Raw genomic sequence first — 21,923 nt, forward strand, 5'->3', positions numbered from 1 at the left:
TGTTGAGATGATGTTAAATAAATCACAACCTGAAGAGCTGCCACATTAAGTTTTCGACCATGATTGGAATTGAATTACCTTTTGTGAAAAGAGCTTATCAAAAACCAAAGGTAAATAAATTATATGTTTGTACATTAACTTCATTGGGTATGATACACACATCCAAACTTGACAATATAATTCGGATTGCTCTCTCGATTAGTGTTTGTTTTTATTTTTCCATCATGATAATGTTTCGTTTTTACCCTAGTTGAATCTGAAATATCCTCGCATGAAGAAAAATTGAGATAGGAATAAAGACATGTATAGGAAGGCTACTTGTGTGTTGCTTATTTCGTCTAGTGCGTGAAGATTGAAGAATGTCTTTGGTGGATTATGTTAAACCTACTGGAAAAGCAATGCGGGCTATAGGATGGTTGATTTTATTGCACGGGATGATGGGAATTGTCCATTTTGCAAGAGTCTCACTGCAGAATTTCACAATTAGAATCGCAGGTATTCCCAAGAGCATTCTTCCCACGAATACATGCATTGTCAGTTCAAAAGAGAACAAACGAGCAACAGTGGCTTGGTGAAATTGATGGTATGTTGACGCAGCCACCTGAACCTGAAGACCATGAGCAATTACATGTCGTCTGAATCATTAATGTTATATACAGTACAAGTTACAAAAATGGTCAGGAATTATATAAAATTGAATGTTTCGTCGTCTTAATCATTAATCTAATTCGCAAGTTACAAAAACTCCAAAGAAATATATAACATGAGTGTATTGCTGTCTTAAACATTAATCTAATTTGCCTATGATTGAATTTTTGGGGTGATGAAGCACTAGGATGGGGCACAAGTCCACAAATCACTTGAAAAGTAAATACGTAAAGTTACTCTATCATGTTTAGGAAAATGCTCTTGTATCACATTAATAAAAAAATGTGTATGTAGGAGTTGGGATCAACCAAAGAGTTTGTCTTCAACTGATTTAGGGAATAAATTATGCTTTCGTCAAAACAAATCTAATGAGTATACAAATTTTACACTTGAACCAGACTATAATGAGGGGGGAAATCCCACTGTAATGACTAAATTGATTTGTAAAAAGGAAGAAAAAAAATAAACACTAGAAGTGGGAAAGTTTAACCTGTCAAAAACATACAATCTTGACAGTTCCGTTCCTCTCAATTGATTTATTATTCTTTGAAGACGCTGATACCGTTGCTGATACCTTTACGGTAAAGGCCTTGCTAATAGCTACTTATATGGCGATCTTGAAAAACAGCATCAATCACATATGACACATGAAAAGAATCATATCATGAAAGAGAGCAGAAAGAATCAAAACGAAATGTTGGACAATACAAATCATGGAGAGATCACGATTTTGCATCGAGAATGTATTTTCATCGAAGTGGTTATCAATCACACAATGAAAGTTGCAGGCCAAAAAATGGAATGCATGATGAGAACTCAAGCTTTCTTTCACGTGACTCCTGAGGACACTGACCAGGAGAAGATGAAACTTTTGAGAATGGCTAATAAGTTGCAGGATCGACACAAGAAGACTCCTATATGAGTGAAGAGATAAATGGAAGACGAACCACTGGTGTATCTTAAAAGGGAAACCATAGTTCTGCGCACCAATACCATAGCCCAGACCTTCATGAGGGAAGGTTTTCTCATTCTCTTGATCACTCTAGGGGTAATGGAAGATGTAATCATGGAACATGTTGCACCAACATAAATACTCGCGGATACCTATTAAGCTAATGCAACAAGTTGTGCACACCGTGTTGAATGTTGATCATTCTTGTTACCATTGTTGTTCGAATATCTCAGCATATTCGTCACTCGTTACTACGTGTTCGTTTCCAAAATGAAGATGCATACAGGTCCAATCGAGCGCAAGATTGTTGCTCTTCAAGTCCACAATGCTTTTGTGAATCAAATTCTGATTTTCAGACACATAGGGATACTACAGTAAGTAAATGCTTAAAGGAGAAACCGAACTTGGCAATGCGACATCACAAGCCAGTAGCAGGTGGAGCTCCTTTTGTCACTTGTCATAAATGCTTAAACGGATTTCTCATTTATAAAAGGTGGAACTCTACATCACCGAAGAATAAAAGTCATTTAGTTCCATTTTCATCTGGTGAGCTTCACCATCAAAGCGAGGTTATCAGTGGCAGCAATCTACCATCAAAACCTCATGTCAACTATTACGATTATTCACCTGCAAAACCCATCTTATATTATGATGACTATGGGTTTTCTCTCTTTCAAAGCTTCTCCTTAGAAGTAGATCCTATTTTTCTTACACAACCATTTCATCCCTTGAATGGTTGTGAATATGTTAACACAAACGTCAGTCCTAGCTCAACATTTAAGGTGAACATTGTTGCTTCAAGATATTTTAGTACCATCACAACTTCAATTGAGACAAATGAATAAACTGGATTTTCCCTGGAATTTCCTCAAATATGTCTCAATCTAGGAAATTGTCAGCAGAAAAGGAGGCAAGGCCAGCACTAAAATGTACTCTTCATAAACTGATGGGTTAGTCTACACCAAGTCAAGTGATAAGAGGGGCATCTTGTTGAAGGCAAATGAGCTCATACTCAATTCAGAAAATGATCGTAGTAAAGAAAGAGTTATAACTCACAGTGGAACTGAAATGCTTGGTGAATCCAAACTGAAGTTGAAAAGATATAGAATGAGGGAGTTCTTAACCAATTTGTGATGCAGCATTTTTCATCTTGAAATGGGAAATAAGAGTATTCAGAAATAGTTGCTGCATTATTTAATTTTATGTGTGTATATACAAGATTACCGGTTCTGGGATCGGTAATGTGCGCATGTAATGCACGAAAATTAAAGATCATTTTTTTCCGAAAGGTAATTAAGATCATTGGAAGGCTTCACCCTTTCAAAAAAAAATAAAAAATCATTGGAAGGCTTCATAAATGAATCGAGGTTGCTGAAGCTTTTATCCCTTCTAATAAGGAGAATGCTAATGAGTGTCTTTACTCTTTAGGACATTGGTTAAAGTATTAAAAGAAGTAGGTATGCATCAAAAATAATCTTCGTAAACAAGACTTTTGAAAAACTAACCCGGAACAGGAATGTCCTAGAATGATAATTATGTAAGAAGTAATCAAGGAACATAGAATTGATGAAAACCAGATGGCTATCACATAAAATTCATTGGTGATGTAAAGTTCTATTAACAACCTCATAATATTACACCTAGTAAAATGCGGATATTTTGTGCGTTTTCCATGTCAATTACTTTTTCAAATCATGTTTTATATCTCCCTTTCGAGGCTTTAGGTACTATGACTTGGTTTTTTTAACTCGTGGCAAAACTCCTTCATCACAGATTCCTCTAGCTTAAGTATCCTCCACCATGTCTTTTCTGCGAAGTCCAACTTCTAGTGTTCACGCGGTCACGCCACACAACATGATCTTCTCAAGCAAGCAATGGCTCAGCGCCTAATAGACAAGTGAATGAAGAAGGAAGAAAAAGGAAAAAATTAAGTCAAGATCTTCAATGATGTAGAGACAATATGTTGTACACCAAACAGCAAATCCAGAACTCGTCAACCTATCATTTTGTCAAACAAGGTACATAGCAAAAATGCAAAGGAATTAGACATATAATCAAACAAGGGGTGGCGAAAGGGAGCTAAATCAAATAGAGCAAAACAACCTACAATCCTGCATAAACCAAGCTGCAAAAATAACAATACAAAACCATAAAAATTCAGAGATTTTTGCAGGCTATTTTGGTTCCCACTTTTCATCAACAGTCCTGATCTTCAAAGACTAGTTATTGACTCAAATGACATGATCATATATATATATATATATATATATATATATATATATATATATATATATATATATATATATATATATATATATATAAAACTATGGGTTTGTTTGGATAATTTTTTAAACACGTGCAGAAAATAAATGTTTTGAAATAACTTTACAAACACCTCAAGTTTTTTTTTTTGTTTTTAATACTCTATCTCATTTAACTGATCCAAAACACCTATAAATTAACAAGGGCTTTTGTTATCATAAGTTATTATAGACTAAAACTTATCTCAGCTGCAAAAACCATGTGTTAAATGCTAATTTAAACTGGTTTATATTTGATTCAAGAGTCGCATACAACCTTTCTTCATAAGTTAGGAGCTAACGTCTATCACAGTTGCAAATCTTCTATGTGCTAGAAATTATTTGAAATTGAAACTAGGCTTACAAGTGATTGAAGATGTGCATGTATGATACACACATTTTAAGGGAGTAACAAACTATCAATTCCGTTGTACACTGATTATAGGTTCAGCATTTCATCTTTCTTTTCTTCGTTAGTATACATGTACAATTTGTTTTTCTACCGAAGAGACTTGTAATGTATTCACTAAAAATAAGTCATAATCAGAGAGACCAAGAAAACATAAAAATAAGGCGATCATAAGGATTATAGACGTAAATCATTATCTAAGAGAACATAAAAATAACAAATTCAAAACATCCTAACCTTAGACAGACTATGCCTTTATAACAGAAAGCTAAAATCCATAGAGGTTTGCTTTATTACAATCAGTTTCCTTCTTATTCCTAACACTACGCTGACCCTCAAAACTTTGAATATTTACAAAAATTAGCCTATAACCCTCAAAACAGTAATAAAAAAAATTGAAGGTAAGTGTAATGAATTATTCCTATTATTGGACCATGTACAAGTACCCAAGAGTATAAAGAGAATACAATTGCAAAAAAACACCAGCACCCAGAAATAAACAGACGACAGTACTTGATCCGCATCTGTGGGGCCAATGATGCTGTTAGGTTTGATACTCCACCAGCTCACCTATTCCCCTCCCACAACCAGATGCTTGCTTACATGTCGTAAGTACAAGATTATGTTGGACCCACTGGTGCCCACTTTGTATCACACAAAAAAGTTGGTCCCAACACTATACAAATGAAGGCAGGTCAATTAGCAGCCAACAAAAAACCCTTTGAAACCATAACACAGTAACATACAACAACAACAAAAATCTTCACACACTGACTTGATCACGACCATATAGATCAAACAACTTCATAACGTCCAGTCATGAACGATTACAGATCTCTCAATGATCTTCAATTCTATTGTGGTACAACCTCCAATATATATCATACTTATAAATACACACGCAGTAGATATTCAACGTCGTAATTGTCGATTTGATATACATTGCAGTAAGAAATAGTCAACAATGTAATTACATCAACATAACATTATTCATTTTTTCAATTGGTTTGAAATAAGTCATATATTATGGAACTGAGGGGTAGCTCGCTATTATCAATTAACCATTAATTACTCGTATAATCACAATTCCTGTATTCCCATTCTTAGCTACTATTCAAACTTTGTTGACTGAAATTACTATTCAAATTCACAAAGCATTAAAAACAGGGCAACTTTCAATTTACTATTTCTTTAATTCTCAATTCTGAACTGAAAATAAAGAAAATCAAAACAATACGTTAGGGGCTATTCACCAACCTGAGGCAAAGAGTTCAAGCTCTGCGATATTTTCCTGATTGATAGCATCAAGAAAAACAGGATCAACAGTAACATTAATATTTACTCTCACTTTAAAGAAGATTGATATCCCTAGTTGGTGAGACTACTGTGAATATTTGCTGAAAACAAACTAATTACTTCATAGTTCATAGTAACAGTGTAGTCAATCATTCAAGTTCAACATATGTGTATTGGACAATTGGTATAACATTGCAACATTGCACAACAGACATCAGAGTAAAAAAAATTGTCAAAACCCACATTCAATTATTTATCAATAACATAAAGCTCACAAACACTTGCAAATCATTATCAAGCTTTCCCTAATCTATACTCAAAATTTTCCTATCTATTTATAATTTTAGAAAAGAGTGAGATTTTCACTCCACACTGTACTTTCAGTAATTTGATCAATGATTTCAGACCTCAATTTTTTAATGTCCATAATAATAATTAGAAGAAGCACACCCAAATGCACCATATCCTATAGCAGTATAATACTAAAAAATAAAGTATAAAATGAAAACTATAAGAATGTTTCACGGTTCCTAGCAAGACAAATGAAATAACATATCCAATACATAATTGTTACAATTTGATCCTTAATAACAGCCATCAAATGAAAAAATTACTTGCAAGTTTGGAATGGAGCTAGAAACTAACCAGGTAAGTGGAGAGCAAATAATTTCTTCAAAGTAATCACCATATTGCTTGTCTCAATATGAATACAAAGTACAATTTCGTCTTATTGAAAACAAAACATCATTCACCATCATCCGAATCTGAAACTTCACCCTCACAGAATTCATCGCTTGTTTCAACCTCTTCCTCCGAATCTCCATCTCCCATTTCATCGTTCTCCACAGAATCAAGCATCAAAGAAGCATCTTCCCCAAGTTTCAAGGATCCATCACCACGATAAAGAAGCCCCGTCCTCATCACATGGTAAAACTTATCTCTGTGGCGGGCAAGCGGATGCGGATCCACCAATTTCCCCCTTGCATACCCTTCTCTAAGAGTAACCGTAGTTGTTTTACACTTCAACGAAAGATAAAATATCCCAGGATATCTAGTAAAAATCCTAGTAAACTTATGAGGAAGATTCAACTCCTCCCTCAAACTTCTCAAGTAATTCCTCTTGGTTTTCTTATGCAAACACAAACTCAAAAACTCATGCAAAACCCCAACAACGCGCTTCTCCATCAAATCACTTTTAGGATCAATCTTAGAACTATCAGCATAGGGTGAAATATAAGGCAATTTCTGAAACTCATCCATCCAAAACCTAACCTTTTTCTGCCCACCATAACCTCTAGGAAACCTCATGGGAAAAACCAACGCAGTTTTCCCTCTCTTAAAATCTCTATACTGATCACTGGCACTCTCACTCTCACACTCATTACTCTTCTGCAAAGCAGAAACCGCAAATTCATCACACCAACCCACAAGGCGAATTGCAGAAACACCATTACTGGCCTTAACAAACTGGAATTTATCAGGATATTTAGGAATTAGGGTTTTCTCAAATGAATCAGGTAAACCTAAATCAAATTTAAGAGGATAAAGAGACTGAATCGGAACAGTCCTGGATTTCATCATCATAAGTACCTTCGATAATCTTTCAACAGTGTCATTTTCGTGAACTGCGTAAATGGTTTGTTCTTGAGAATCTAACAACTGCGCTGTATCGGTTAAACGGAAACAAGGAAGAGAATTCCAACGAGGGTGAGGGAATTCATGGAAGAGAGTAGGATACCTGCGGATGAAACGGAGAACGGGGACGGTTAAGCCGAGAAGTTTTTGCCAATCGGAGAAGGTTTTGGCGGTGAGGAAAGAGGTGGAGGAACGTTTGATAGCGTCTTTGAGAAGTGAAGCGGCTTTTAAATCGGTTTCTTTGTCGATTATGTGATCTATGCTTCGATTTTTAACCCATTTTAAACGTACTTTTGCTATGCCGCGAGATTGTAATTGAAATTGGAGATTCTGACATGGAAGCAGCATTGCATTTTTGAACTTGTTTATCATCATCTTCTTCTTCTTCTTCGATTGTTGTTGGATTTAGGGTTTGATTGATGAAGCAAGAGTAAAATTGTGAGAATAGCAAAACTGGGTCACTGGACCGAGTACAGTGCAACAGAAGTAGGAAATTATTTCATCAGGCTCAGAAATGATATCCTATAATTTAGGACAATTTTCTTTACTAAAATGACATATAATATGAGATATTACTCCCTTTGTTTTTTTAACGATGTTTTAGCTTTTGACACAAGTTTTAAGTAATAATTAAAATATATAAAATATTATTTGTATGTTTTGGACTAAAAAGTTCTTATTTATAATTAAAATGTCACAATTCATTTAATAGTTTTATGGTGTGTTTTTCAACAATGGTAAACTTCAAAAAAAATTATTAAACATTAAAACATCAAATATTTTAAAATATAAGTTGAAGTCCTAAAACATGAAGAAAAAAAAAAGGAAGTATTCTTTAATATGCTTACATACATACGACTCTTCATCACTTCACCAAAAAAAATACGACACTTCATCACCTCTTAAAAAAAGAGACACTTGATAAAAACTATAAACAAAGAGATGATTTAGAGTTAACCTAAAATAGTTAATCTCCCTCCCAGATTATATGTCATTTTGACAATTTTACACGAATTAAGAAATATAGTTAGTGACGTTATATGATGAAGAATGAGTATATATTTTAAAGATAAGTCAGACCTAACATGTGAACGGACTTATCTTTGAAATATCTACTTTCGCACCCAATTTGAATTATAAAATTCAAAATCCGTAGAACGCGTGATAAACTGTTAGGGTGGAAAAAGAAACAATCTAACTATAACTAGGTATAGCCTTTCTAAAAAAAAAAAAAAAAAACTATAACTAGGTATAGCCTTGAAATACCTCTTTCATTTGTTCCTTTGAATGACACAGGTAAAATTTTAGAACAAAAAAATTGCTCTTTTGATAGTCTGATTTACTCTCGGGCATCTCGAAATTACCTTTTTACATCTAACAACAGTTAACTCTAGTCCGCCGATGTGAATGGTAGTTAACTGTCGTTCTCTCCTACGACACTTAACTGTCGTTTGTGGCTTGTCCAGGGAAATCAATTCACAAACTCTGTGTTGTGTTTGTATTCATCATTGTGTTTAGTGTGTCATTATGCATGTGATTGCTTATTAATATTGTATTTTTCTTTTCCAGGCATTTCAAGAGCATGGAGAAATTAAGGCAGGCCGTGTGATTTATGATAAAGTCACAAGAACATATCCTGAATATGGATGTATCATTACAAACATATGAGTAGAACGTAAATGACAGTTAACTACCTTAAATAACGAATGACAATTAATTGCCGTTGAGAGTAAAAGGGTAATTTCGAGATGCATGAGAACAAAGCAGGCTGCCTAAAGAGCAATTTTCTTAGACATGTGCATTGTTTTGTTTGAAACAGGAACAAAAGGTGGCACTACTGTATCCATTGATAACGTGGTTGTTGTCCAAAGGTTGCTTTGATGTATAATAGGCACGCAATATTCCACGGATCTATTACACAAGATTATGACTCCACAAGGAAGTATACTATTCCAGCAAAATGTGGATATTTTTTGTATGTTTTTTTTCAAGGCACCATGACTGGATTTTTTAACTCACAGATACTTTTGATACGCTATCTCAATTTTTAGTGAAAGTTACATGATAATATTAATATCGTGTTTATTTAAGAATTATTATCTAAAGTTATTCGTGTTTAATCTAAAGTTAGTCATTGTTTGTCACTGCATGCAAATCCTCTATTTTTCGTTGACTCACGTTCAGTTGTTGTTAATTTGCATTCTTATGCGGTCCGTAAATATGGATTTTGACTGACTCTTTTAAACTGCAACCAGTCATGTTTCTATAAACACATGTTAAACTCTAATTGTTGCAACATATATCCATGTGTCGAGACAATTTTGGACAACTGGACAATGTTGGAAGGGTTGTCACATTTATTTTTCCACCATGATTGAAATTGAATTGCCTTTTGTGGAAGTAACTTATGAAAAACAAAAAATAAATTAATATTATCTATTTATATACCAACTTCATTGGATACACGTACTTTGACAATATAATTCTGGTTGCTCTCTATTAGTGTTTGATTTTGAATTGGAAAAATCCTTTGCGTGAAGAATAAAAATATGCAAATTTAAACATAAACATAGGATGGTTGAAATATTAGTCCAATTCCTATCGAAGGCTACTTGTTTATTGCTTAGTTCGTCTGGTGCGTGAAGATTGAAGAACATCTTCGATGGATTATGTTAAACCTACTTGTAAAAACAAAACCAGCCTTCGGTGAATTCTCGTCGAGATGAAATTTCACTGGGTGGAAAAGATCTAATGTTCTTGTATGATACATTATATGTACCCCTCTGTACAAAAATTAAATAAAATAGAGGTAAATATGCAAATCACAGGTTCGTGTATGAAAAGATAGATGGCACTAGGTCGACCACAGACCATGCAAGACCTGCATATTGGAGAAATCTAATTCCGGTATCAACGTCGAAAGCCTTTGACTTTTCTCCAGTCTTAGCCCCATTCAATGTGGGGATATAGGTGGTTGATTTTATTGGGACGCCCAATGTGTTTGCTACCACGGGAATTATCCATTTTGCAAGAGTCTTACTGCAGAATTTCACGATTAGAATCGTAGGTATTCCCAAGAGCATTCTTCCCATGAATACAAGCACTGTCAGTTCTGAAGAGAACAAACGAGGAACAGTGCTGTGGTGAAACTGATGGTATGTTTGCTGTACCCCAGAAACCTGAAGAACATTCACAATTAAATTAATACATATACAGCACAAGTAACAAAAATGCTCAGGAAATATTTGTGAATTGACGAATATTAAGAGGAGTGACTTGATAGGTTTATTGTTGTGAATCGACAAACAACCTGAGCCTAATTCAGCTAGACGCTATTGTCGCTAGTCACTACATCAGCTAGCATTTGCAGAAACTTGAACAGCGGCTGTTATTGCCCTAATAGCAAAACTAGGATAGCATTGTGGTTTTTGTTAGAGGATTCATCAAAATCCGGTATGCTATAGCACTATAGCACCGCTATTTGACAACACTTGCTTAACATTTATCCTCAAGCATATCAAATTGTAACTAACATGCTCAAGATTAATATGGATATTTAATGCTCTATAGTTTGTCGCCAGACATTTGATGTCTTCACTTTACAGCTGCGCTGCATGAATTTACATGCAGCACATTCACCTCAAACGTCACTGTTCAAAACTAGTCAGATGCAGCTCAAGCCCTAGAAACATTCAGAATTTGAAGTCTGATCTGGAGCAGCCAATACTTAAGTAATCTAGAGCTTGTCAGTTATAGTTCATTAAAGCAGTGTTGTCGATCTCGGAAATAGCAGTTTGTTCAAAATTCGCTAACTACAGATCTATAGCGCATTAGCGCCACTACAGCCATTATTTGACGACATTTTGTACTACTGAATAGTGTTTTGTAAAACAGCAGCAATTTGTTCAGATTCCTTCACGGAATAAAGCCGTTATAAGTGCTATTTAGCAACACTACATTAACATAGTCCCAAACTCCTCTTTTTGTCTATGACTCTACTTAAGTGCTACATTACAAAATTCTGTTCTCACTCAGTATGTATAACCCTATACAATTACGAGATTATATAAACTAGAGTATATTCATTCATGATAAAAGAAGTAAGATGAAATACACTTCGATAACATTAAAAGAGGAAAAATTACTTACAATTCCCAATGCAACACCATTGAAAGCAGTGTGAAACTCAAAACTTGGAGTTGGAAGTTCAGGAGTTGGATAAGCAAAGAGCAGTAGGAAGCTCAAAGCAGCCCAAAAAGTTGTAACTGCAACCAAAACACATAAGATAAGTTAGAATACAAGGAAAACTATCTGTTGAGATTAGTAACAAAAATTCTGAAAATCTTGAGAAATTAGTAACAAATATGATCTAATTCAATTTCTACAATATGAGCACGAGCGAGCAGCATGTGCTGAAATATTCATTTAGAGGAATACCGTTTTTCCCTGAGACCACGAAACTGTCTATGTATTCATCAACTGTAAGCCAAAGTCCAAGGATTCCGAGTCCAATAAATAGGCCAGCAACAACATCAATCAAACTGTGCATACCAAGATAAATTCTTCCTACAAAAGGTAACAAACAATTTTCATTGTTCTGTTTTGCAATAGGCCAAAAGTAGGATTCCACTAACAGATTAGAAGTAATAAAAAAGCCTACCTAAACCAACAAGAGCCACAAACAAGCAAGCAAGGGAAACTCCAAAGTAAGTAATATAGGCACCTTGAATTTGAGTATGAGTCAGGACATAGTGCAAAAGGTAGCTGATAAACATCCAGTCCAAGGGAAAACATATATTAATGACAAACACAGAGAATTGAAAGCAAATGTTTCATCTTTCTCATTTCTAATCAATTTAAACTGATGATCGGAGAAACATGAAATGTATGATAGCAAATACATTACCATGTTTTTACTTATTTAATTTTTCCAATCCTTCTTAGTTGGCCCAGAAAATAGATAAGAAATATGAAGCTAAATCATGTAACTTGAATTGTAAGGCATGCACACCTAATCAATCATTTGGTCAGAGTACATAACTAAAAACCCAACAGCAACCCCACTATAAGCAAGCAGCTTTAAGAACACAACACAAAACTCGCTCACTCTAAACTCTAACAAAATTATTAGAATAACAAATATCTGAAATGCCTAGGCTTAGGTCCATGGAAAGTTTTCAATTAAAATAAATTTGCCGTTATTCACTTACGGAAAACTATTTATGAACCTATAGATGTCTAAAGAGTTAAATAAGATAACTTCTCAAAAAATTACGATGCAGAAGCCAATTTCACATGCATAAAAATGAATTACCCAGATAAGCAAACTGTATTAAGTGTGTGAGAAGAAGGCAATCCATATTCCAAAGCATTTTCTTGCTCATCTTTTGTAGCAGTTACTCTCCTCACTGGTGGAGATGCAGGTCTTGGTGCTGAAACCACATCCTTTAGTGTGACAAAACAACAAACACCTTGAGTCCATAAACATCAAATACAACAACTTGTAACAACTAACAACTAAACAAAGTGCTGAATCAAATTCTGATTCAAAACAAACATACTCACCTTTATACAGTTCCCTAGATAATCACAAAACGCCATCAACAACGTCATCTGCCTAGCCAATTGACCATGACCACTCTACACAGAAGCCAAATTCCAATAAATTCACAGTTTTTTAATCAAAATTTTGTATAATATCATCAAATTATACATACCCAGAATAACATAGGGATAAAAGCAGTGTAAAATGGCACAGAAACAACACAAGACAACCCAGAAAAAATAGCATCAAGATATCCAGCCCTGTAACTCTGCATAACCCAAAAATTCAAAAAACAAAAATCAGCATTTACAACAAAAACATAAAAAAGATGAGATTTTTAAGAGAATAAAATTATGGGGTGCTCTGTTTTTTGTTACCTGGATCTGGAGGAGAATTGGGGTTCCGGATTGAACATAGTGAGTGACGAAAGGTTGAAGAAAAGATCGAAGTTTGAGAGTGAGATTGAGGTATGAAGAAGAGAGAAGCCAGAAGAGAATTCCACCAAGAATCGCACCTTGGCACAGTGATGAATTTTCCATTTTTGTTCTTGTTATTATCTCTCTTCTCTCTGTGATAGCAGAAGAGAAGAGAGAAACAGAACACAAGAAAACAAGAAAGAAATAGAAGAAGAAGAAGAAGAAAGAAATGAGAAACGTTTGTTGAAACAGAAATAGTAAGCTGGCTGGCTGGCTTGACTGAATCTAAATTAGATTATTACGAACTTATTATGCTATTTGTATTAATTCCACTTTCTTAGTATTCTAAAAAATAAAATAAAAGAGGGTGGATTTTTTATTTTCTTTGAGAAAGAAAAAAGTGGCTTTAATTTGAGCCATAAATGGATTCGGTTGGAATATGGTATAGTATGTGGTCCGAGAATTCGTTGAATTTGATGGCAACCAGAAGGTGTGTTATAGGTGGGGGAAAATACTTAGGTGTGCTGGTGCTACTCTCTATCCGTCCCACAATAATAATCGTCTTTTTATTTATTTTTGTTTTCTTTAAAATAATTGTAAATTTAGAATACTAATGCAGCATTTATTATTTTCCATTATTATACTATTATTTATTGAATTTCATCTAACTTAATTATCCCACTAACTACAATTAATAAATGTGTTTTAGTAAATAATAATACTAATTTTACCATCAAAATCAACACAATTAATCATTTCCTTAATAATCGTGCATACACCTTGAACGATTATTATTTAGAGACGGAGGAAATAATATTTTTTTGGTTTTGAGAATGAGCCTTACCAACTTAAGTTTGGTTGAAAGATAAATAAAATTTAATCAAAAACTTTTAACAAAAAAATAATTAAATTTGTGTTCTCTTAAACGATTCATTTTTAAAGTGAAGTTCATTAATCATTTAAACTAAATCACTTAGTTAAACATTTATGATGCTAGTATTAAACATTTCAAAAGAATTAAAAAATCATTTTATCTCCTCAAATAAAATATTTATGGTGACTGAACTTAAGCCACCCCCGCACATCAATGCCGTTTCCACGCAAGGAGGGGTCAAAATGTGCGTTGAACCCAGCAGCAATTTTTCGTTGCCTCCAATGTTTTCCATTTGTCTTCTAAAAGAAATAAATAATGTATTTTTGTGGCTAATCATAGAGACTACTTTTCTCAAATTAACTTTATTTAGAGACTACTTTTCTCAATTTTTCCACGCAAGGAGTATCTCTATTATATGAATTTGAATTTTATCCCAACAACTAATTCAAAGATGATGATATTCAAATATACAGTAAAAAATCTTAAACGAAGTAATGTAACACTTCTAACAAAGTCCAAACAAATTCTGTAGTAACCGCAAATATTTTGTCACGATTTTATAGTACCGATCACAATTAAATTGAAGTGAAAATGTTTTAAGAGACTTAAATACATTACGTACCACTTGTTGAGACAGGTTCCCTAGTTTGTCAAAGTCATACTACAAAACAAGAGTTCCTACGTATTGACCCACTTGCTTCCAAACAATGCTTTTGGTGCTGTGCACAGCAATATATGCATGCAATGAGACGTGTAAGAAGATTCAACGCGTAGTGTAGTGTAGTGGGTAGAAAAGAGGCTTTCTTTCTTACTTTTTCGTGGAAATCGTTAGGACTTGGGAACAAGAAAGAAATGCCAAGTTCATGTTCAGTCAAATACATAAGGGAAAAAGAGAAAACATCAAAAGATGAATGCTTTCCCCCAACCAGAGCTCTGCTAGGGTTACGTGGCGGCAACCCCCCAGGCCATCCTGGATTCCCCCCAGCTCATACTGGCCTTTCCCCATCTAGTTTTGGATCGCCCTAGAGACTCTTCTAGCCGTTATTTCCTTTTACTTCACACACCTCAATCCCCATCCACCCAACCCACAAATCTCAGCCACATATACCACCCACCAGAGAACAGTAATACAACTAACTATGGCAAAACGTGACGATAAGCAACCAGATCTGAAAGAGGATGATACAATCACAGTGGAGGCAGACGAAATCTCAGAAGATGAGGAAGTATTCTCGCGTACCTTAGTCGGGAAGATCTGGACGGAAAGCCCCTACAACATTCGTGCTTTCAAACAGACAATTACCCAGGCCTGGAGATCCAGAAACCCTGTCGACATACAAGATCTGAACAAGAATTTGTTCCTCTTCAAATTCGCAACCAAGAAGGAGGCGGATCTGGTGTGTAGAAATGGACCTTGGAGTTTTGACAGAAACCTTGTCATCTTGGACCGAGTATCAGGCAATGAGCAGCCGTCGGAGATGGCGATGGACACATCGCCCTTCTGGGTTAGGGTTTATGATCTACCCCTTAAACTCAGATCTGAAGGAATTGCTAAGAAGCTGGGGAACATCGTGGGTCAGTTTCTTGAGCTAGACTTGAAAGATATTAATCGGATGGGCAAATTTCTCAGAATCCGGGTCGCTCTTGATTTGAAGAAGCCACTCAAAAAGGGGTCAAAGATCAACTTCCAAGGAAAAGAAATTTGGGTGGATTACAAGTATGAGAGACTCCCCAATTTCTGCTTTGCTTGCGGCAGGATTGGACACCAGATGCGCGACTGTGAGGAAATTGAAGACCAGGACAATGATGCCTACAGTGAACTTGAGGAGAAGGACCAAGCTTTTGGACCTTGGCCGCGTGCATCACCACTCCCTAAGATGACGTATGAAACCAAGAGAGAAACAAGCTCTGGGAACTGCAGCAAAAACTTATTTTCCCCCTCTAATAATAGCAAAGGTCAGAACTCAGATACCAGGAAAGAAGGAGGGGAAGAGGTGGATCAACAACAACATGAACAAGCTGCTGGAGGTAGTTTGAAAAATGGTGAGGGAGAAGTAGCACCCAAGGCTGCACAAGGAACCTTTGAGATTGAAGGGGTGGCCGAATCGTTGGGAGCAGTCTCGCTCTCAACCTCCTCAACAGGGGTGAGCAAAGGAAAAACAAGCAAGAAAAACAAAGGGAGACAATGGGTCCGACAAAAGAGGGGGAGGCCGAGGAGCCAACCAACAGAGACAACAATTGGAAGTGATTTGGGTAAGCGCCCTCTGGTAGATGTCACAATTGCAGAGGGTACCATGGATGATATCAAAGGAGGGGAGAAGAAACATAAGGGGGATACTGTGATGCAGGATTGTGGCGCAAATGCTAAAATGGTGGTGTTGGAGGACCAACACCACCCCCAATTATGAAAATCTTAAGTTGGAACTGCCGGGGTTTGGGGAGTCCCCGAGCAGTTCGAGCCTTGTTAAGGCTCACTCGTGTTGAAAACCCCCAAATTGTCTTCTTGATGGAGACAAGGCTGAAAGTTTTTGAAATGGATGCAATTCGTAATAAAATGGGTTTCCACCACTGTTTGTCTGTTGATTGTAGAGGTAGTGGACGTGATCGTGCTGGGGGTCTGTCACTCATGTGGACAGAAAATCAATCTTTATCTGTCACATCCTTTTCCCTTAATCATATTCACAGCCTGTGTTCTGATGAGGAAACAGGGGAACAATGGGGACTGACTGGAATCTATGGTTTTCCAGAAGAGCACAACAAGTGGAAAACTTGGAGGTTACTAGAGGAGCTGGCTGAACAAATTGCGGGCCGATGGCTATGTTGTGGAGATTTCAATGATATTCTGGATCCACATGACAAACAAGGAGGGAATGATAGGAGCCAACCTCAACTCACCTTAGCCAGACAAGCTGTTTCTAACTGCCATCTAATTGATCTGGGATTTGAGGGATACCCATTTACCTGGTCAAACAAACGAGGGGATGAAGCCAACATCCAATGCAGAATTGATAGAGCTATGGGCAATGAGGCCTTTGTGCACCGTTTCTCTCCCATCAAAGTCAAACATCTCCCCAGATTTGGATCAGATCATGCAGCCATTCTAATTGGTCTAGAGGCAGTCACGGAATGGCACAATAGAAGAAGAAAGCGACTCTTCAGGTTTGAGGAGAGTTGGTCCAAGGACAGCAAATGTGAGGATTTAATCCGTCAAAACTGGAACAACTCCCCTGGTACCTGTCTGGAAAAAATAGGAAAGTTGAAACATTTGGGTACTGCTTTTGATGACCATGACTTGGGGAAAATTAAGAAGGAGCTGGGGCGTATTGAGAGGCTGTTAACTGATCAGACACTGTGGGATGGAACGGATCTGGATAGACAGAAGTTGAGAGACCTGGAAAAACAGCATGCAGAATTGCTGGCTAGGCAAGAGACTATGTGGCGCCAGCGTAGTAGAGCAGTTTGGCTTCGTGATGGAGACAAGAACACAAAGTTTTTCCATAACAAAGCAAGTCAGAGGTCAAAGGTCAATGGTATAACAAAAATCAAAGATGGTGCTGGGGTCTGGAAGAGAGGTACTGAACAGATAGAGAGGGTGCTGATTAGCTACTTTGAGGATTTATTCTCATCCTCATCTCCTTCCAACATTGAAGAGACCTGCGCAATGGTTAAAGGAAAGCTGTCAGATGATCATAAAAGATGGTGCGAGATGGAGTACACCGAGGCTGAGATAAATGAAGCTCTCCACCAAATGCATCCCCTTAAAGCTCCTGGACCGGATGGTTTACCGGCACTTTTCTACCAAAAGTACTGGCACATTGTGGGCACGGAGGTCCGCAAGCTTGTCCTCAACATTCTCAATCACAATGAACAACCACACGCCATTAACAACACTTTCGTGGTGCTCATTCCCAAAGGCAAAAATCCGTCATCTCCAAAGGACTACCGGCCCATAAGTTTATGTAATGTGGTTATGAAAATAGTGACAAAAGTGATTGCCAACCGGTTGAAACAAACTCTCCCTGATGTGGTGGATATGGAACAAAGTGCTTTTGTCCAAGGCAGATTGATCACAGATAACGCTCTAATTGCAATGGAGTGTTTCCACTGGTTGAAGAAGAAGAAGAAAGGAAAAAAAGGGACCATGGCATTGAAACTTGATATGTCCAAGGCTTATGATAGAATTGAATGGCCCTTTGTGCACCAAACCCTCACTACCATGGGCTATCCCCCTAAGATGGTAGACCTCATAATGAGGTGCATCTCCTCTGTTTCCTATCAACTCTTAATCAATGGCCAGCCAAGCTCATCCTTTTCTCCGGAAAGAGGGCTCCGACAAGGTGATCCCCTCTCCCCGTACTTGTTCATTCTCTGCGCTGATGTGCTATCAGGACTTCTCCAAAAAGCAGTCTCTCTCAAAGAGATACATGGGATCAAGGTGGCCCGAACAGCACCACTTTTGTCACACCTCCTTTTTGCTGATGATAGTCTCTTATTCACCAGGGCGAATACTCATGAAGCCAACAAAATTCTTTCCATTCTCGCTACTTATCAACAAGCATCTGGCCAAGTTGTGAACCTTGACAAAACTGAAGCCTCCTTTAGCCGAAATGTGCCAAATGAAGACAAACATATGATCTGCAACATGATGGGAGTTAAGGCAGTGGAGGCACAGTCAAGATACCTTGGTTTTCCTATCCCTTTTGGAAGATCTAAGAAGGTAGTCTTTTCCTTTGTCATGGACCGAATTTGGAAGAAGGTGAAAGGTTGGAAGGAGCGCTTCCTCAATAAAGCAGGGAAGGAAACTCTTATCAAAGCGGTAGCTCAAGCAATCCCAAACTATATCCTTAGTTGTTACAAGATGCCTGTGGGGTGCTGTAGAGATATTGACATGATGTTGGCTAGATTTTGGTGGGGGTCAAATGATGACAAAAGAAAGATCCACTGGGTGAGTTGGGAAAAACTGTCAAAATCAAAAAATAGAGGTGGAATGGGCTTCAGGGGAATGAGTGAATTCAACAAAGCCCTGCTTGGCAAACACTGTTGGCGCCTGACAACTGGGACGGCCTCCCTGCTAGAGAAGGTTTTCAAAAGTCGTTATTACCCAAATGGGTTCTTCTCAACCGCCAAAGAAGGATATCAGCCTAGCTATGCCTGGAAGAGTATCCTAAGCGCTCGAAATCTTGTGGAAACAGGTGGTTTGTGGAGAGTAGGGAATGGAAGAGCAATCAGAATTGGGAAAGATAACTGGGTGCCAGATATGAAGGTTTCCAATCACAGAACTGCCTCCTGCTCGCTTGAGAATGATGGATTTGTGTCTGATCTTATTGATGAAGATACTAAACAATGGAAACGGGACTTAATTTTCTCCAGTTTTGATCGGTGCCTAGCCCAAAAAATTGTTAGTATCCCCTTATCTGCTAGACTCCCACCAGATAGTCTCAGTTGGCAGTGGGAGAGAGATGGAAGCTACTCGGTCCGGTCAGCTTATCATCTAGTGTGTGGGGAAAAAGAAAGAACCATGCCTGGCCCCTCTAGGCCTCCCCAACATAAGGTGTGGAAAGAAATATGGAAAGCTCAGGTCCCTAACAAGATAAAGAACTTCATGTGGCGTCTGGCCAAAAATGTCCTTCCAACCAGAGAAAACCTTAGCAAAAAAGGGATTGACCTTGACAAGATGTGCCCCCTTTGCTATGGGGAAGTGGAATCAACAAACCATCTCTTTATGCAGTGTAATCTCATGAGACTCACCCTCTTTGCATCCCATCTGGGCTCTCATATGCCCTTTGAGATGGATCTCCATGATTGGATCCTGAGTTGGTTAACTTGTCAAGACATGCTGGGATCACAATTGTTCTGCACTATTCTCTGGAAATTCTGGACAGGTCGCAACAATACTGTGTTTCAAGGAATTAACATGGACCCCCCAAGAATGGCTGAGGAGGCTTTGAATTTCGTTGCAGAGTTTAATGAGGCTAACCCGCGTAGACATATCAGAACTGGAATGTATCAGGTTTTGTCCCAACCTCCACTTAATCCTCCCCTGTTTTCTCTGTTTGTGGATGCTGGCTGTTTCTCCAATGGATGCACCGGTTGGGGTGCTGCTATCCATGACCAAGATGGGAGGACTATTCTCAGCTGCTGCTGCCGTGAAAACATCTCTGTTGAACCCCTCCTTGCTGAAGCTTTAGGCGTGAGATGGGCAATTCAGGTGGCTTTGGAACAAGGTATTACCTCCATCTCCATAAATTTGGATGCTCTTAATGTGGTAAACTGCCTGAACAACAAATCCAAGTTTGCAGCCATTGAGTTAGTGGTACAGGACTGCAAAGAACTGATGAAAGGCTTCTCTAATGTAGTTGTTCAATTTGTTAGTAGGGAACTTAATGTTGAAGCACACACCTTGGCCTCTTTGGCAAGGAATGTAGGATCCAAATCTTGGCTAGGATTAGTCCCACCAGATCTTTTTCATTCTGTTAATGCAGTCCCTATGGCTGTCAATTGTATTCCAAATGACTGTGTTCCAGTCTTTCATTAATGGAATTATGTTTACCTTCAAAAAAAAAAAAAATACATAATTTAGGCTGAGAATTAAACTTAATATTATTATTATTATTCATCCAAAATAATTATTTAATTTTATTCATACGTTTTTATCACAATAAATATTTCTTTTACCAAACTCACAGTGAATATTAAATAGTATGATTGAACAAATTAATTTTTTCTCATGATTTTAAATAGTTAACGGAGCCTTGTATATGAAGACAACAATAATAAAATTTATGGTACCATCTGACACCTATGGAAAAAAATTACTAATACTAGTCGTTTTTCAGAGGAATTAATAGTCGTTTTTATACTTTGAATGTCATATGCACATGACAATTGTTCCAAATTCATGTAGATTTAAACACTTGAAAATCGTGGTTAATTATAATAAAAACTCAGGATTATGAAGTTCAATGATGATTAATAAATTGCAATATTAATATATATTAATCAAATCTAATAAACTTTGTTAACTATTTTAAAAAGTCCAAATTTTGGTGTCCCAACAAAGCTTGTTTTTATTGATTTATAATTTTATTTTGAGAAGTTGAATACTAAAGGGTTACTATCAAATACTGTTAGAAGGATTGAGCCATTTTCATAATTAAAGAAACAAAAATACTGTTAATTATGTCCAAGTCCAACATAAATCGTCATGCTGCAATGCTTGTTTTTATTGATTTACAATTTCATGCTGAAAAGTTGAATGGTAAAAGGTTGCTATCAATTATCTGTTAGAAGGATATTTGATATACATGAAAAGACAATGGCCAGAGGACTCCAAAATCGATCTATTTGGCGCCATACGAAACTGAATGGTCAATGGCTGTCAGCTATGGTGAGGTGTTTAAATCCATTGTAAGCTTAAGCTTAAAACTACAATTGTTGTTGTTCTTATCAATTACAATATAACGAAGAATAATGTCAAATTAGAATAAACCATCAAAATAGTATGTAAACTATCACTTTTTTTACAATTTAGTCTTTAATCTAAGTACATGTAATAATCAGTGCCTTAGGGATTTTTTTTAGGGAGTCTAGTTGACCGATCACTTTTGGTTTGAGACTGACGGTGAGTTCTAAACTCAAGTTTTTTAACTTGTTTGGTGTATTCTTCAACGGACCGAGGACCGATTGGTGGTCGAATCTAAATGATTGTTGAAGTAAAGCAATTTTTTGGGTGTTTATCGGGACTCGGTTAAGGAAGAGAATGTGATGCGTTTTTTTTTTTTTTTTTTGGGTTTAGGTTCCAGTAACAAATAATAGAAGTTTGGATCTCGTTTTGGTTTCATCCATTGT

General features: G+C 36.8%; 2 protein-coding genes and 1 pseudogene across 6 annotated transcripts; 1 reads left to right on the forward strand and 2 right to left on the reverse strand.

Moving 5' to 3' along the window:
• Positions 1–359: 359 nt before the first annotated feature.
• Positions 360–2,723, forward strand: LOC146910953 (uncharacterized; annotated as a pseudogene).
• A 440-nt stretch (positions 2,724–3,163) lies between these two features.
• LOC146910954 (Ubiquitin carboxyl-terminal hydrolase family protein) lies at positions 3,164–7,728 on the reverse strand. Of its 5 annotated transcripts, none has more exons than XM_085726492.1 (3): positions 6,251–7,728; positions 5,567–5,600; positions 3,164–3,598 (listed from the first exon to the last, which is right to left on the reverse strand). In XM_085726492.1, the coding sequence occupies exon 1, from the start codon at positions 7,613–7,615 to the stop codon at positions 6,350–6,352; it is 1,266 nt and encodes a 421-aa protein (XP_085582618.1). In that variant the 5' UTR covers positions 7,616–7,728; the 3' UTR covers positions 3,164–3,598; positions 5,567–5,600; positions 6,251–6,349. The 5 variants fall into 5 exon arrangements, with proteins under 5 accessions (XP_085582618.1, XP_085582619.1, XP_085582620.1 ...); XM_085726491.1 differs by lacking the exon at positions 3,164–3,598 and adding an exon at positions 4,489–4,985; XM_085726493.1 differs by lacking the exon at positions 5,567–5,600 and having other exon boundaries at positions 3,164–3,486.
• A 2,214-nt stretch (positions 7,729–9,942) lies between these two features.
• SPP1 (Phosphatidic acid phosphatase (PAP2) family protein) lies at positions 9,943–13,493 on the reverse strand. Its single transcript, XM_085726497.1, has 8 exons — positions 13,163–13,493; positions 12,958–13,053; positions 12,806–12,880; positions 12,555–12,685; positions 11,901–12,004; positions 11,678–11,806; positions 11,390–11,505; positions 9,943–10,419 (listed from the first exon to the last, which is right to left on the reverse strand). Exons 1-8 carry the CDS (start codon positions 13,322–13,324, stop codon positions 10,063–10,065), a joined length of 1,170 nt encoding a protein of 389 aa, XP_085582623.1. The 5' UTR covers positions 13,325–13,493; the 3' UTR covers positions 9,943–10,062.
• Between the last annotated feature and the right edge of the window lie 8,430 nt (positions 13,494–21,923).

This window comes from Medicago sativa, chromosome 7, assembly GCF_051527215.1.
Source record: "Medicago sativa cultivar Bolivia chromosome 7, Bolivia_mono, whole genome shotgun sequence".
NCBI classification, from domain to species: Eukaryota; Viridiplantae; Streptophyta; class Magnoliopsida; order Fabales; family Fabaceae; genus Medicago; species Medicago sativa.

What these genes read in the sequence shown, in the direction of transcription:
- LOC146910954 (XM_085726493.1), bottom strand. Translation starts at nt 7,615, where the DNA reads ATGATGATAAACAAGTTCAAAAATGCAATGCTGCTTCCATGTCAGAAT.
- SPP1 (XM_085726497.1), bottom strand. Translation starts at nt 13,324, where the DNA reads ATGGAAAATTCATCACTGTGCCAAGGTGCGATTCTTGGTGGAATTCTC. An exon ending in TTATCCCTATGTTATTCTGG is followed by an intron (nt 12,881 to 12,957) that starts GTATGTATAATT and finishes GCTTCTGTGTAG; the next exon opens with AGTGGTCATGGTCAATTGGC. An exon ending in CGTGGTCTCAGGGAAAAACG is followed by an intron (nt 11,506 to 11,677) that starts GTATTCCTCTAA and finishes TTTTGGTTGCAG; the next exon opens with TTACAACTTTTTGGGCTGCT.